The sequence below is a fragment of the Sardina pilchardus genome, chromosome 21 (genome assembly GCF_963854185.1).
Source record: "Sardina pilchardus chromosome 21, fSarPil1.1, whole genome shotgun sequence".
NCBI lineage: Eukaryota > Metazoa > Chordata > Actinopteri > Clupeiformes > Clupeidae > Sardina > Sardina pilchardus.
In genome coordinates, this window is record NC_085014.1 from 28,892,925 (window position 1) to 28,910,810 (window position 17,886).

General features: G+C 42.7%; 1 protein-coding gene across 2 annotated transcripts; it reads right to left on the reverse strand.

Annotated features, from left to right (window-relative positions):
* Nucleotides 1–180: 180 nt before the first annotated feature.
* LOC134069012 (glutamine--fructose-6-phosphate aminotransferase [isomerizing] 2-like) lies at nucleotides 181–16,258 on the reverse strand. 2 transcript variants are annotated; one of them, XM_062524859.1, is made up of 20 exons: nucleotides 16,152–16,258; nucleotides 15,068–15,175; nucleotides 13,804–13,908; nucleotides 13,061–13,186; nucleotides 12,763–12,821; nucleotides 12,392–12,526; nucleotides 10,456–10,517; nucleotides 9,390–9,469; nucleotides 9,049–9,126; nucleotides 7,598–7,715; nucleotides 5,979–6,142; nucleotides 5,529–5,624; nucleotides 4,821–4,918; nucleotides 4,326–4,446; nucleotides 3,964–4,121; nucleotides 3,702–3,816; nucleotides 3,239–3,366; nucleotides 2,507–2,674; nucleotides 2,124–2,285; nucleotides 181–1,460 (listed from the first exon to the last, which is right to left on the reverse strand). In XM_062524859.1, the coding sequence occupies exons 1-20, from the start codon at nucleotides 16,156–16,158 to the stop codon at nucleotides 1,416–1,418; spliced, it is 2,133 nt and encodes a 710-aa protein (XP_062380843.1). In that variant the 5' UTR covers nucleotides 16,159–16,258; the 3' UTR covers nucleotides 181–1,415. The 2 variants fall into 2 exon arrangements, with proteins under 2 accessions (XP_062380843.1, XP_062380845.1); XM_062524861.1 differs by lacking the exon at nucleotides 9,049–9,126.
* Between the last annotated feature and the right edge of the window lie 1,628 nt (nucleotides 16,259–17,886).

The following is a 17,886-nucleotide window of genomic DNA, read 5'->3' on the forward strand; positions in this document are numbered from 1 at the left end:
GATTTGGTTATTCCTAGCCCTAAACAGTGATCCACATATCTGGTCTTTTTTCATAAATAATGTAGGCTATAATATGCTAATCATATCCTTTCATTATACAAATGAGTTGTGATTATTTATTGAACTTGTGTTTGAACTTATTTATTATTCATGTCCTAGGCTATTGGTTCTTGTGCTTGATTGTCTGACTCAGCAGAAAGTTTTTTCAGAATTCTTGTTGACATTTATCATATTTCTTTATTCAACCATAATTATTACACTACATTACAGAAAGACACATTGAAAAGTTAATGATTGTCCAACTCTGACTCTACATGTATCATCAGATAAAAAAAGTGAACTCTTTTTAAAAATATAAATATATAATAAAAATAGCAATTTGATCTTACAGTAAGATTCACCTATAAAGAAACAATTATAGACCAGTGATATGGAAGTTAGGCCTACTGATTGATCCCCACGCATATGACAGTCACAATCACCTGATAAACCACACAAGAGCTTAAAGCCTTGAGACCAAAAGCTTTACACAATTCATAGCCCCATACCCTTGTGACATCTGTTTAGAAAACTATTCTATGATTTGAATCAACTTATCTGTTGACAAATTCTGGAGAGGAGGCTACATGATCAGTGAAAGCTTCCAAATCACCATTGTCAGGGTGCCTGATATCATGATGCAACATATGAAATAAACTTTGGTTGTGTAGCTATGCAATTTATCATACAGAATATGTTAAACAGAACGGAATGCTTTTGTGTATCGTTTACATTCATATGGCAAACCTCATCTCTGGCCCACTTTAACTTCCCATGTCAGACAATATTGCACATTTGCAAGCACTTCAGTTCACCATGTGAACACGTCAAAACAGATTCCTCTGGCTCGTTATGTTATAAGATTGGTTGCAAAATACTTGACAACTGCCTATTGTAAACTATAATGCCTTTGGGATAAAAAGCTATTGAGCTTCTTAAAAGTGACTATCAGTATCATAATGTGCTCTCCATTCAAAGTTCTTCCATTCAGAGTGGAGTTTCACATTTCAGTTTGATAAACATATCCCCACAATAACGCACCATATACACATACATACAGCTGTTCACTGCTCACATCTCCATTCTCCATCTCACCTTCACAATTCCCCATCTCTGCTCTCTCTCTCTCTCTCTCTCTCTCTCTCTCTCTCTCTCTCTCACACACACACACACACACACACACACACACACACACACACACACACACACACACACACACACACACACACACACACACACACACACACACACACACACACACACACACACACACACACACACACACACACACACACCTTCTTCCTTCTTACACATAGATAGGCCTACACACTTAATTGCACTATACTGGAAGATTCCAGATCCCCGCCTGCTCTGTTTTACTCCACAGTGACAGATTTGGCCAGATTCCTGGGACAGTCCACCTAGCATGGGAGAGGGAAAATGACACGTGTCAAGTTGAAGTGCTTAGAAATAATTAAAATCTCGAAAAGACTATTCATTATTGCAGTAGCAACATGCAACAGGGGTGACAAGTGACAAGTGTCAGAGATAACATACACTAGACTGCCAAAAGTATTGCTAACCTGCCTTGACTCACAGACAGTATGATGGACGACCTTTGGTCACTTAAGGGTTTAATATGACATCGGTCCACCCTTTGCAGCTACTGTATAACACTTCCGCTCTTCTGGGAAGGCTTTCCACAAGGTTAAGGAGTGTGTTTATGTGAATTTTTGACCATTCTTTCAGAAGCACATTTGTGAAGTCACACACTGATGTTGGATGAGGATACTGGCTCTCAGTGTCCACTCTAATTCACCCCAAAGGTGTTCTATTGGGTTGAGGTCAGGACTCTGCCGGTCAGTCAAGTTCATCCACACCAAACTCTGTCATCCATGCCTTTATGGACCTTGCTTTGTGCACTGGTGCAGAGTCATGTTGGAACAGGAAGGGGTCATCCCCAAAAAGCTCATATGTGAGTCAAGGCAGGTGAGCAAATACTCTTGGGCAATGTAGTGTATAGCCTATATGACAGCAATGGCACTGAAGCTGGACCCAAAGCCAAGGCAAAGTGTTTGACTTACATCAAATCCGCGGAGCACAGCCAGGTGGAAGGACATGAGCTGCAGAGGGATGACGCTGAGGATGCCCTGCAGGCAGTCCACCGTGTGGGGCAGCGCGATGGTGTGGTGGGCGGACCTCGTGGTCTCTGGGTCGTCCTGGGCGCAGATCAGGATCGGCCGTCCCTGGATGGACAAGAGAGGGGAGAAAGAAGAGCGACAACATGTTTAGCTTGACACTCTCTTTTGAGACTTCAAGAGAACTTGATGACTACTTGGTGAACTTGGTGACTACTTGTGTACATGCTTTGTATGTGTGTACAGTATGTGAATCGGCAAGCATGTGTGTGTGTGTGTGTGTGTGTGTGTGTGTGTGTGTGTGTGTATGTGCTCTGTGTTTGACTTACTTGTCTGGCAGTGACCTGTTGTAAGGCATTTTGGCACTTGGTGTAACAGGCATCCCTCATGATGATCATGATGACAGGCATGTCTTTGTCGATCAGAGCGAGTGGTCCATGCTTCAGTTCTCCAGCCAGAATGCCCTCTGAATGCATGTAGGTGATCTCCTTTATTTTCTGTTGGGTCAACGAGTGAACCATCAGTTATGCGAATACATGCTAGAGTCTCATAATGAGGATTTTGACTTCATGTCTAATGACATGAAGTATTTGATTAGGACTGAAAATTGATCAGGAAAATGTCTGAATAGCCAAAGCTTAGAGGCGTTCTTGTGATATGAGATGTCTTATGTTACAGTATATGACATATCCTCAGTGATTTGTACTTACAAAGAGAGTAGTATCAGTAATAATATCAGCATTTTTCACCTAGATACTTTTATAACTGTAATGAGCAAGTATACTGCTTTACAGATATGATGCATCATCCTCTGACGTCAAAGAGGGAGAGATTTGTTAACTTGTGCACGTGCAGTGTGTGGGAAGAGTAGTAAACTGCTCTTCCTGTGAGGTGAACAGCTATGGCAAAGGTTTCGCATTCGCATTACGTTAGCTTGTGAAACACGTTGACATCCCTTCTAATATCATTCGAAACATATCTAATGGCAAAGGTAAAGAGTGCTGGTACTTTAATTGAGAGGCCCAAACAGAGGTCAGGCCTTTGAGGACTGCTGAACTCACCAGTGCCCCCTCCAGGCAGGTGGCGTAGTTGAATCCTCGACCCATGACCAACAGGGATCTTTGCTCGTAGAGTTCCTTTGCAATGGTCTTGATCTTCTCATCCAGTTCCAGCACCGTCTTAATCATGTCTAGGGTCACAACCATCACAGAGCCATAAGCCACAGGGACAAGGACAAGAGTCAGGCACAACATGCTGAAATGAAGCTGATGATACACAGTAACTTTTTAAAGCTGTGTTGCTGCAGTAGGAAGTGTTCCTGACTGTTGTTAGGACACATTCCCTTTGATATGGACCAACAAATACATTTTACAAGTGGGAAAATGGTCATGATCATGGAACCAGTTAAGTGGTTGGCAAGCAAGACTGCTCAAAAAGATGGCCCACCTTAAGTGTAGAGAGGTTATTGGAATAGGTGAGGATGAGTGTTAAAAGCTAGGCTTGCGGAGCAGGAAAATGGCTCACCTGGAAGATCTTTGAGCCCACTGATGATCTCCTCTCTCCTCTTCTGCATTGAGATTCTGTCCTCGCTCATCATCAGACTAAACATAGTGATGGCCACAAACTGACTGGTGTATGCCTGACGCGCGCACACACACACACACACACACACACACACACACACCATAAATATAAATATGTTAATGACAAGCTAACGCCATATGCTTTCGAGTCGTCAGCCCTGCTGTGTACTCTAAGTTGATTTCTGTTAGGTGTGTCTCTCTACCTTTGTGCTGGCCACGCCGATCTCTGGGCCAGCATTGATGTGCACACCACAGTCTGTCTCCCGTGAGATGGAACTTCCCACTGTGTTGGTAATGCCCACGGTTAAAGCTCCTCTGTCCTTACAGTACCGAAGTGCCATGAGTGTGTCAGCTGTCTCACCTACACACACACACACACACACACATACATGTTTACAAAAACACATTTTAACGTGCACACACCTGTAAACAAACACACACACACAACACACACACGCACATGCACACGCACACGCACACGCACACGCACACGCACACGCACACGCACACGCACACACACACACACACACGGCTATGCTCAATATAAGCAGGCATCATTAAATACCTGACTGGCTGATGAAGAAGCACACGTCATCTCTGAAGACAGGTGTGTATCGGTCCAGGAAGTCACTGGCTAGCTCCACCATAACAGGAAGTTCTGTCAGCTCCTCCAGCATCTGCCTGGTCTAAAAACCATAGCAATCCCATTTATAACATATGCATCCACAACCATACATCAGCTTATGTCTACTCTATATGCCAAGACAAATACTCTACACATGTGTAAATATATCAATGCATAGATTCTGACGGAGGAGGGAGAGGAGGGGTGGGGTTGTGGGTGTTTCAATAACCCTGACAATTTAGACTCAAAGCTTATGTTTGCTGAAATAATATATTATGAAACTCATGACGTTGTGTAGTCTTACTGTATAAAGAACAGAAGCAAGTTAAACACATATCTATTTCCTATGCCCTTGTCCCCACCACTGTCAACGGTAAAACCATTTCAGTTTGTATTTATGTTACATTCTTGTTATGATTTTAGTCAAATTCATACCGCCACAGCTGCATGAAAGCTAGTGCCACAGCCGATCATGATGAGCCTCCTACAACGCTTGATCTCTTTCAGGTGATCTTTCAGGCCTCCCAGAATCACTACGGGTTCAGAAATGAGATGTGCTATTCATTTTCACAGACAATTCACTTGATTATTTCATTTCTTTATGTTATTATTTTCACCAGATTTGTATAACATAATTAACAACAACATTAACAACACCTAGTGAATTAATGCAATTTGACTGAGCTGAATGAATACTGACTAAATACAAGCTTAAATGTTTTTCACGCCACAGTACAATGATTAACTGAATTAAATTGCACCAAGATGGAACGCACTAAGGAGAAAATGGCAGTTGCCAAGAGCCTTTGTGTGTCCACCTCCCTTTGTACATATTAACACTGCACATAATACGCTACAGGGAGGAGTGGAGTCCTGTGAATAAGCAAATAGTGCATTCGTCAGAGTTTTGAGGGCTTTAATAATTTCATAAATGATGTCTCCCAACAGCAGATAACATTTCACAGTAATAAAATGGTATGATCTGTCCTTCACCGGCCACGTGCACAAAGGGAAAAATATGACTTCATTTAAATGAATCATTCCTCTCCTAGCATTTAAGTGTGTTGAAACAGCATCCTGGATTGTTTGTGGAACAGGATGTACAGTAATTGCTATGCAAATGGCCTAAGAGAGCCACTGTACCTTTGCTGGTCTCAAAGGAGATCCGGCCCCTCATGGTGTTCACCACTGACTCCGGCTGCTCAAAGATCTCCTTCTGCATGAAAGCTTCAAAATTACCTGTGAAGGAACACAAGAAGGTTCATTCCCATTTTAACCAGATCAATGAACCAGAAACAGTATGTTTTCCTGCTTGCTCTTTGGACGAGCACTATTCTACTCTTGGGGAAATTCCATAGCTGCAACCTCTTACTAACACCTGAATGGATTTAATTCAATATCGCTCAGGCAGTAGTATGATGTAACTGTGCACAGGTACTGTCTTAAAATGTTCCCAAAATGAGAAAGCAACAAACAAGGCAAAAAAATGTCCATGCTTAAGTAAATGAAATAGTGGAGCCTATGGAGTTCATCTGGCCAATGGAGATTAGTGGCCATGGTTATCATTAGTCAGCATCATGACACCAAACTGACCTTTCATGATCTGCTGCAGTTCCATCTGCAGGGTCTGGATGACCCGTGATGGGGAATCTCCTGTGCGACGGTTTATACGGTGCAGAGACAGGTTCCCCTTGATCACAGCTGCGATGTCGTCATCCTCCAGGTAGATCACTTTGTTGGTGTGCTCAATGATGGCACTGAAGAAAGTTATACGACCCAGGTCAGTTTATTTACTGTATGTCAGAGTAAGTGAGGAATTGATGTGTTTTAGCCCTTCATGTAGTAAAGAGTATGTCATGCCACTGTGGTGGTAGGCTACCATGCAGATTTCTCTTTTGTCTAGCGTTTTCTCTCTAGACATAGGGTCAATATAACATCAATATGGGATATTAGCCATATCTTAATTTTGTTGCCTGAGAAACAAACCCTCATCTTGTCTTAGCTCAAGTCCAATTCAAGTTTGACTTAAGTTTGACTGTTCTCAATCTGTTTCAGGGAAATCAGGTCAGGTCTCAAGAAGAGCTAATTTATTTATCATGAGACAAAGAAAAGATTTCAAGTCTAGACATTTTTCCTCTGGGTAGCGGTAGCATAGCCTACACTACAGCACATGACCATTTGGCAAAAGATCAATCATGACTCAAAGGCTGGGCTGTGACATCACAACAGCAAGATCCTGAAAATGGTCTGCATACGTGGCATCTAGATTTTCAGGTCTGTTTTCAGGTCTGTGCAGCCACATTCCTGTCATCAAACACGCTGCGCCTTTTCGAGGATGTAACAAGTGTGGGCGTAACATCCACTAAATCCATGAGAAAATGTCATCTGCCATTCCCTTTAAAGGCATCCTATGCAGTTACAGGTATTTTTGGCATGAATGACTGAATGAAAATTAAGTACATCCAAACATATCAGTTATTGCCTGGGACTTGCTGCTAGGGCACTGTAGATAAGGTTTTTCTTGGTCAGTGGTGTTATAACATAGCAATTTTTTTATCATGAGCCTGACCACACCTATTTTTGTCATGGACACCCCCATGGGTGCGCAACGTTAATTTGACAACTTATGAACTTGAGCGGGGAATTGACCACAGCACTGATATAAGATAGGAACAAGGCTTGGAGCCACCATTCATCAGGTCTAAGACAGGGCCTGTGGTGTTATTACAAGAGACTTTTCAGTGATGTAACGTGGATTTCTTTAGATTTAAAGATATTTTTATTCAAAATGAAAAGTACAGGTGAAATCACTGTTCAAATCGGTGATTAGAAGAGTTCAGTGAATGACTCTAAAATGACCAGTAGAGGGAGAAGTGTGGTCCAGTGATACAGTAGCCTAACTGGACCAAGTTAAAACAACATTTGCTCTATATCATTATCTACTAGAAGATAGTAGCCTATGATCTAATCTAGATAAAGGAGAGAAAACGTTTTCTTCACAGTAGTTCATAGGCTACCATATGGCTACCGCACAATTGAACTTTTTGGTTTGATTTTTGCAGCCTGTGTTTTACTTACTCCGTGGACTGTTGGCTATTTTGATTTTGCTTATGTGTTTTGCATACTCTGTAGGGTCTTGATACTGTATGTAGCCGCTGCCATCTTTTTTCTACGGTAATTTACCTCACCAGGTATCAGGAAATTGAACTCACCTGGCATCTGAGGCAAAGTAGTACTCCACAGCCGTCCCAGCCACAATGTCCTGCTGTTCCACTCCAGAGTCTGTCTTGTTTCGACTGTTCCTCTCCTGAACTCCATCTGGAATACGTGCTAAAGGAAACAACACACAAGGTTACCTTTCCAATCTGTAAAATGTATCCCAGAGAGACTGAAATAGACAGGCATTATTAACAAGTGGTGAAAATGTGTATTTGAAGTATTTTATATGGTCATACTCAAGTTCTCTAACTTTGTAAATACTTCAAATAAACATTTTACTTGATTGGTTGGATAGACGATCAAAGCAAAAGGAGGGATCTATAATCGAATGCGAATGAATGGAGCAAATTACCCAAAGCACCCAAACTTACTAGACATGACAAGATGAAATAGAGGGGAATGAACCTGAGAAAGATGCTGTCTGCTTTTTCAAGGGATAATAACCTCGATAATCTCGATAATAGGCTATAGATGTTGCACATCACAGTTTGTAGGCTACTGTGAGAATTGTAAGCATTGGCTAAATAGTAATTTGAGATTAGTTTAAAACAAAAAAAATTGCATATAACCAAAATTACTTCACTTACAAGGGGCATTCCCAGAGCATAATACTATAAGTGACCTTTGTTTTGTTGGACATCTGTCAATGGAATATTTGCCTGTTTCTTCCTCCTAATCCATTCCCCTCTTTCCATCTTCAGAACTGTCTTCCTGGTTGCAAGCATTGGACTTTATACTCATTTAACACCTTGCAATTGGGTGAAGAGTGAACATAATCTTGTGTAATCTGATAACAGATCAGGTGTTTCACCGACACAACAGCGCCAACATATTCATTTGTAAGAGAATGAGTGGCATGCTCTTTGCTCTTTGATTGAATTGCTATCATTTAAAAAATGACACACTACACACACACACAACAACTGCATCCTGCCATTTCATTGATGTCTTTATACTGTAAATTAGTAAATGAAACCTTAGAGTAAATAAGAAGCAGATTTCACATAACACATTTATATCAAAAGATACAATGAAAGCAATAAGCAAAAGCACCCAGCATATGCAAGAAATCCCCCAGAAGAAGCCTATAGACTCCGCATGCATATGTAACCCCATAAGAAGCCTATAGACTCCCCATGCATATAACCCCAGAAGAGCCCTATAGACTCCCCATGCAAATAACCCCAGAAGAAGCCTATAGACTCCGCATGCATATAACCCCAGAAGAAGCCTATAGACTCTGCATGCATATAACCCCAGAAGAAGCCTATAGACTCTGCATGCATATAACCCCAGAAGAAGCCTATAGACCCCGCATGCATAATAACCCCAGAAGAAGCCTATAGACTCGGCATGCATAATAACCCCAGAAGAAGCCTATAGACTCGGCATGCATATAACCCCAGTAGAGCCCCGTGGCTGTAGGTCTGCTGCTGAGCCCCACCTATGGGCAGCACCTCACTGTGAGCCTCAGTGGCACTAGAGGCCTTGGGCCCATCATGCAGTACAGAGAAGTACGGAGCTACGAATGAAACACATATGACAACATCAGGACTCAGGAGACTGCAGTCTATTTAAAGCTCCAAAATAATCAGGACAAACTGGTTTGGTTACTGGACGTCCACAAACATGCAGTTAGTTTTAGAATTTGCATACTAAATTTAAACAAAGTTAAACATGGTGAACTACAAACATTCAGGCTCAAAAATAGAAAAGCTCTCTCAAGAAAGTGTTCCCAAAAGTGCCCTGATGCAGTGTAGGGCATCAGACTGGGTTAATGCTCACCGCTGTTGTACTGAATGGGGATGTGTTCAGAGGGCAGCTCAAACTGGCTCCGCACACCAATCAGCAGTGGGCTTCCCCTCCTAGCACACAGAGGAGTGGGCAAGAGAGGTCACTAAAAGAGATCGCTGGCCATGAACGCTGACCACAGCAAAACAAATACTTTGCAGGTGCTTATTTGCATATTTACATGAAAATAACATACAGTATATAGCATATGTGTGTAGAATTAGACCGGTTTTCCTTCTAATTCGGTCTTTTCTGGTTTTCCTGTGTGTGTGCGCGCGTGCGTACATGCATGCGTGCGGTGGTGTGTATGGTGATGTGTGTATGTGTGTGTGTGTGTGTGTGTGGGGGGGGTTACTTGTAACAGAGAAGTGACTTGTGCCTTGTCTAATAACAATAAGCCAGAGCAGAGCAAAAGCAAGTGGGAGATGAAAAGGAAGAGGAGCTGTGACTAAACCAGCCCTGCTGTCAGCTTAGAGCTCAAGCAAAGGCCCGGCCTGCCTCCTAATTACAACCAGCCATGCTTGGGACTGACCAAGACAGCAAGGGAGGGAGGCCACTTTTGTGTGTGTGTATGTGTGGGTGTGTGTGTGTGTGTGTGTGTGTTTTGGATTTTTAGACAAATCTCGTAAAACAGAATAAGGGAGACAGCTGAAAACTGGATGAAAACATGTCACGAGTTTGGTGTGTGGCAGGATCCTCTTCCTGCACCAACTAACCAGTGCTGGCCACCTCTCCTTATTTTTCACTGAAGTCCAGCAACGTGTGATGTTAAAGAGGACACAAGTGTGCGTTCTCACACGAGCACTAGAGCACTAGTGCACTGTAACCTGAGCCCTGCGGCGCTGCGCAGAGAGTGAGTCAGAGCTGCAGGCTGAGCTCCAGCTGACTCCAGCCCTCTGAGCCACTCTGGAGTCTGCACTGGAGCAAGGGTCTGGAGGGACTCCTCCACCTCACAGGGAGCGCAGGCTACAGAGCACGCCTAACTAGTCACACCAGTGTGTGTGTGTGTGTGTGTGTGTGTGTGTGTGTGTGTGTGAGGAATCTGGAGACTGGAACTGACCTGGTGGCCACGGCCTCCCCTGGGAAGTGGCTGCTTTTGAAGACCAGAGCAAAGGCGCCTTCCTAGAATCACAGCACAAAAGGCTTCATCAGCGTGGATGAGCTAGCACGCAAAGCCCTGTCACAAGACACCCACAATCACTTCCGTGGAACAGGGAGTAAAGAACAATCAGGAAAACATTTTTCTCCTGTTACTGACACAGCAATACAAAATGTCAGGGAGGGAGAGGCAGTGAGAGTGTTAGTGATCGTATCCTTAAAAACTCAACTGAGCTTTCACTGATGGCTCCATTTCAGATACAGTAACAGCAATCCCCCTTCCCCCTCCCTCCACACACACACACACACACACAGACACGTAGTGTGCGCTGAGATCAGGGAGGGGGAGCAGAGGGAATAAGACGGCTATTGTGCAAGCCTCGCACGGGCTCCTGCTCACCGACTGCACGCTCTCTGAACCAGGGCACGCGTTAACAGAGGCGCTTCACAACCCAGGCCTCTCTCGCAAGCTCAGGTGGGTCTCCACAACGCAGGCCTCTGGCATGAGCTCAGGTGGGTGCAGGGGCTCTGGGCCGCCTCTCCAGGCTCTTGTGCCATCTGCGTGGAGGGCTGGAGTTGTTTTATGGTTGTGCTCAGCAGTCTCACAGATGTCATCAACACAAACAGGACAACACTTTCAACCTCACTCAATCCCGGTGCATGTTTGAAACGAGACAGTGTGTGTGTGTGTTAGAGAGAGCGAGAGAGAGAGAGCGAGGAAAACTGTGTTTTTCTCCAACCAAATGGAAAACTGATGTCATGATGGGCTGAGGCTATAGCTGAGTTGCAAAGCTGTGATGTCATAGGGTCCAAGGGTGCAAAAGACGGTCACTAAGTGGGTTACACCGTCTCCTAACACACTAACTATGGGCCACACACACACACACACACACACACACACTCACACACACACACACACACACACACACACACACACACACACACACACACACACACACACACACACACACACACACACACACACACACACACACACACACACACACACACACACACACACACACACACACACACACACACACACACACACACACACACACACACTGGCATTTCTAGCTTATATGGTGCCCTGGGTGACCCACCCTTCAGGCCCTCTTCATCTTAAAACAATGTGTGTCTATCCCCCCTACCCCCACACCATGCACAACCAAAACACTATTCTGTACTAGCTCGATGGCATGCAAACTGGCTGTATACTATTCTAAATGCAACAACATACCTAATATTCAGCATTTGATAGTGTGACTGATTTTACTAATTGCATTAGGACTGAGCACAGTTGGAGGTGTGCTATTTGCTAGATTCCCCCACTGCCCCCTCCTACCTCAGGCTTTCCAGTGGGGAGACCTTTCACTAAGTGAGTCCTGTAGCCCTCCCTACAGTATCTTGTTATGGGACACCTTCCCACCTAGCTCACCAACAGAAATCAGGACACGCATCTCAACAAGGAGAATCGACTTTTATGGTGAGATGGTATCATTGACGTGATGTGAAAATGAACACTATTGTCACCATTCAGATACCATACACACACACACACACACACACACACACACACACACACACACACACACACATACACATACACACAAACACTGAGAAACAGCGTAAGTAACTGAGTCTGAGTCATTTGAGACCGGTTGTAGAGAACATTAGCACATTCAGGGCTAATCCTGCCACATTTGGTGCCTTAAGCAAGCTTTTGCTCACACCACATCTTACTAAAAAGAGCCAGGTTAGCTATGACGCACACACACACACACACACACACACACACACACACACACACACACACACACACACACACACACACACACACACACACGCACACACGCACACACACAGACACAGACACACTTACACACACACACACTTACCAGCTGTTGAATAACTCGTTCGACGAGAGTTGAAAAGGACAAATTTTCCTTCTCCCTGTTGTCATAAACATATTTGATCAGTTTGGGGATGACCTCGGTGTCTGTCTCCGATTCAAACTCATAGCCTTTGGAGTTCTGAGGATGCAAAAGATAGGGTTAGGAGAAGAAAGAAAGAATAGGAGCTACCTCTGGCAATGTAGCCTACAGCACCGGGACAATACACATGACACACATGACCATAACAAGTTATACCAGTCATGGTCTACAAGAAATACTGTACCTCTTGAATACATTAAAAGGCATCATGCATGTTTTTTAAGGTAATTGTGGGTATGTGCAACTGGCCTGTACAGTCAGTATATTGCCCTTACCAGGTACTTCTTCAGTTCTTTGTAGTTGGTGATGATTCCATTGTGGACCACTACAAACTCTGGTGGAAAAATACTTCAGTCAGTCACCTCTATCAGACGTGCCAAATAATCCTTGATCCTGCCATGCCATTTTCTATCACTAGATAATAAAACATTAATACTTATATTGCCTACTTCCTTTAGCATCAATCACTACATTTCTTATAGCACAAGCACACATCCCATTCTCAGAACTTTACTAAAGTCAATTTCACAGAGGCACTCATTTGTTAAGTGTTCATAAGTATGTGAAGGTCACCATTATTTTTGTCAGAGCGGTGAGGATGGCTGTTGATGGGACTGGGTTCTCCATGCGTTGCCCAGCGAGTGTGAGCGATACCAAAGTGGGTCTCTAACTCCTCCTCAAGATCCATGGAGTCTCCCTCTGGTTAAAAGCAGTAACATTTATACATTATACCTTTTCTTTAACATGTTACACTTCTGCTATCATACTATCGTTATACTATGGTCAGGGGAAAGAGAGATAACACACTTGCTGTTGCCACCAACTGCTTTCTGCCCCTACAAAACAATACATATCAAAGTTCCTTCAAAATAAATCAAGCTACTGTTTGTTGCACAGCAAGTCTATAAGCTGTTAGCAACTTCGACTATTAGTTCTAAACAAAACCTTTTAAGATAAGATATTTTATACTATAAGTGCCAACTTGTAGGAGTTATAATGTTGGGACATGCACGGGGTGATGCACTGACACTGAACTGAATGAACAGGGTAACTATGCACACATAACAGGCTTACAATATTATAATACAATACACCTTCATACAATATGACTCTTCGTACTAGCTGACAACCAATGAGGATTCATGGAATGATTGATGAAGTCTGAACAAGAAAGTTCTTTTCTGTGCAAACACCCTTGAGAGAGTAAAGTTTGGAATACTTCAAATGACTTCAAGTATTCCAAACTGCAAAAAGATAGCAAATCACATCCATAGATAAATGCCTGCAATGTCAAAATCAAGCTATATGGGCCTTACTGTAGAGCTCCTCATCCAGGTTCTTGACTTTGCCCTTCTGCTTGATGAGGCAGATGTTATTGTTGGCATCCTTCGTGGTCTTGCTTGGACTATCCACTGCAATGCCTACACGCCAGCACGGATACAGTTGTGAAACACACAGAAGGGAATACCCATGTCTATATAGTGAGCAGTGACTTATTGCAATGATGTATCCGAATAAAGTATTGGGCGACAACTCTGCAAACAAATGAAATACTTCTATAGCAAAGATAAACAAGGCAGGAGGACAGCTGGAAAACGTTGAGAAAAAGGTCTTAGTCAATACAATAACTTTCTTTTTGTAAAAGCACATATGCAATGCTTGAGGCATATAGCTTATGGCTTTCAATCATATACACACAACAAGTTGAATATGTTATAAGGGATATAGACACACAGCTGTTTGGCTTGACATCTGTCAATAGCTGTCACTAGCCTTGCATGCTTGACTGTGTTCCAAACATGAACATTGTAAATGACCTGAGCAGGAAGTAAAATGTAGGCACAACACACCTTGAGATTATTTGGCTCAATTTATTCACACAGAGAAGATGCTTTGCATTCTTCAGTAGTTCCATTGCATTAAGAACTATGCTAGGAGGTGTCCTGTATTTCCTGTATTCCATAGCTTCCAGCGCTCTCTTCCCAGCAGTTCCCTGATTACGTCTGTACCCAGCCCTATCCACTTCTGCTCTTACTGTATATACTGCCACTACGCTCTACCTTTCAAGCTCTACTTTGTTTTACTGAGTTTACTTTAGAGTGGACTCATGGAACCAGGCATGGTGTAAAAAATATGCCTTTACAAAAAAGAAAAGTATTTGTCTAGATATCTCAAAACCACCTGCCATCTGCACATATTTTCACAACTTTCCAGTTAATCTCAAGAGGTGGTTTAGGCCATTCATTCTTTTGTACATACATTATGTGTCTTTAATATTCTGTCCACAGTGAAAACAGTGCCAAAGATTTACCATGGCAAATATGTGCCTAGGAATTACAGGAATACAGGGCTAATCTGTCACTGTCATCTGTGCATGAAAATGACTATTAGCAAGAGTACTTTTTATTTGAATGCACAGGACAACAATGTTCAACGATGAATGGAACACTACATTGCCTGATAGATGGGAATACATCCCTATGGCATAAGGTCATAAAGTCATATCGCTACATTTAATTTAACATATTTGCCAATACATCTCTTGTGTGGTGGTAAGTTATAGATCAAGTAAAGTCTCACCAGCTGAATCATATCCTCTGTATTCCAGCCTCTGGAGTCCTTTCACTAAAGTGTCAAAGATCTCCTTCCTTGTGCGGGGCACTTGATAATTTAGGTAGGCAAATATTCCTGTGAGAGATATAGAAATGATGATTACTTCTCTCTCCCTCCACTCCATCTCTAATCATTACACTTTAGCGGTTTGTTTAAAACAATTCTATGTATCTCAACTTTCATCAAGAAATAGCCTACTTAAGTTGTTAAGATGGTTTGGATATGTTGGGTTTAAGCCACTGTCAACATTGCCTATGTCCAACACATTTTCATTGTGGCCTTTTTAATTAAATATTCTTTCATCCTGAGCACTTCAGGTGTGTTGGCCTTCAATATCATTGCGCACATCACGTCTGGCATAATGGACTGAAAGCGACTCACACTGACAGACATACAGAGGGAGGGAGGGAGGGAGAGGGAGAGAGAGAGAGAGAGAGAGAGAGAGAGAGAGAGAGTTCATTGACTACATCGAGACATAGAACTCAGTCATGTAACGTGGCGTCTGGATAATCCTATATAGCCTCTATTTCTATTCAATTTGTAACCACATTTTGTAGATAGTAACTTCATTCCAAGGCGGAAGCGCATTAGCCCTATAAGTATCTTTAGTCTTAAAGCACGTTGAGAAGTTGCCGACTGAGCGTAAGAACTTAAGAAAGAAACACATAGAAACATTAAATCCTACGTGAGGTAGCCTACATTTTGTAAATTGGTGAAAGGAGCAAACAGCCTTTACAACCAAGCAGGCTATTCAAGAGCTGCAGTAACACCTGAGAGGATGGAGGAGTGACACGTAGCGCCCAGTGAGTAGGCTATTGCCTGCATTTCTGGTATCTACAGCGCTGGACTCTCCTGTAGGACTAGCCCATGTCCTTACTTTTGACAGAAAAGTATTGTACTAAGCAATGTAGGCTATCAATAGTCTATATGGGCGATGGAGAGACGTTCTGTCGTTAAAGACCACTGACAAAATGTTTCCTTACAAGACTTGACATCTGCGCAAATCTTGGGTAAGTCTTAATGTCTGGAGATAAGACAGTTTGTATCTTACCGCACATTCTGTTGTCCTTCTCTTAAAAAGGTTCGTGGTCCTGTACACTCTTAATGCCTTTGATGCGCAGTTCTTCCTTAGTGCGTCCACAGTGAGATCCTGGTATGCTGAGTGACAGAATATGTGTAGAGCGGGTTCTTTAGCACCACAACTCCACCCCCTCATAAGCATAATAATTGTAACACACCTTCCGAGAATGAGGGCTGCTCACCTGGTTTTGTTTTCTGGCGGCCTAGTTACAAAGTATACCTAGACCTATGTCTCCTCTGCGCTGTAACTTAGGCTATGTTATTCTGTAAATCGTTTTGGATGAACGAGCGTGTATTTTGCTCTACTGTCAGAGCGATAGGCCTGGCTACTTTCTATTTGTTAGTCAAGTGAAGTTTATTTATATTTTTTAATATTTTATACACAGAGGTCAGTGCTTTACACAAACAAAAGCAAAGAGTAGGCCTATAGTAAAAGCATAGCCCAAGGGCAAGAGTCAAAGAATAGTTTAAAGAGTATAAAAGATCATAATAAAAAGAAACTAAAACGCACAAGGTAAAATCATTTAAAAATAGAAAAGCACTCAGAGAGCGCAGACCTCCGCCTGTATTGTTCTTCCTATAGGTTGTCATACATTTGAACCTAAACTATTCCGATCGCCACCACGTGGCCATACCATGCCATTACACCACTAAGCGTAACACATAAACGGCTCCGGAATCCCGACGGTGTTACGGATCACTGCCAAAATGTAATCGTTTTGTCTTTGGGTCATTTCTGACCTTCCCTGAAAATATCGAAATCCATCCATCACACAGTTTTCGTGAGAACCCTATAGCTGCTGTGTTTTGTATCACCTGAAGCTGTTTGATAATGTTTTAGGAAGACCTGTGAAAAGCCCATTGGAGTAATCAACCCTGCTGGAGATAAATGCATGAATAAGGGCCCCAGCTGTGACGCCACTGGCTGGGGCACCTGCACCGCACGCCGGCGACCCGGGTTCAATTCCTGCCCCGTGGTCCTTTCTGGATCCCACCCCAAACGCTCTCTCCCACTCGCTTCCTGTCTCTCTCCTATCCTATCATTAAAGTCATTAAAAAGCCCAAAAAATATACTTAAAAAAAAGAAAAAAAGCTGAGTTAGTAATTGCTTTCATTGCTTTTCCCTTTTCAGCTGAAGAACATTTTGAGACATCCAGATTCGAAGGGACCATTCGGTAAGTATTTGGATGTCTTCTGCATAGCTACGATATGAAATTATTTCTGATGATTTGTCCAAGTGGGAGCATAGGGATTTAATAATAGTGGCCCCAAGATCGATCTCTGGGGAACACCACAGGTCAAAGACGTTGGTGTTGAGGTACAGTTGCTGTTGGAAACTATTTGAGCCAGTTGATAACCAGTTGATAACTATCCAGTTGATAACTGTAAACCCAACCCAGTGTTCTAATCTGTGTAGTAATATGTAATATGAGTGTCAAATGCTGCACTAAGGTCCAGTAGCACTAGGACTGATGTTTTTCCTGCATGTGTATTAAGGTACAGTATATGCCATTTAAAACTTTAATAAGAGCTGTTTCAGTGCTGTGATTTGCCTGAAAACCAGATGATTGGAAGTAATCAAAATACCCATTTGGTGTTAGGAAGGTGGCAATTGATTAAAGACTACTTTTTCAATACATTTGTCAATAAAAGGTAGATTGCATATGGGCCTGTATTTGATTAGCATGGAGGCATCCAGGTCATTC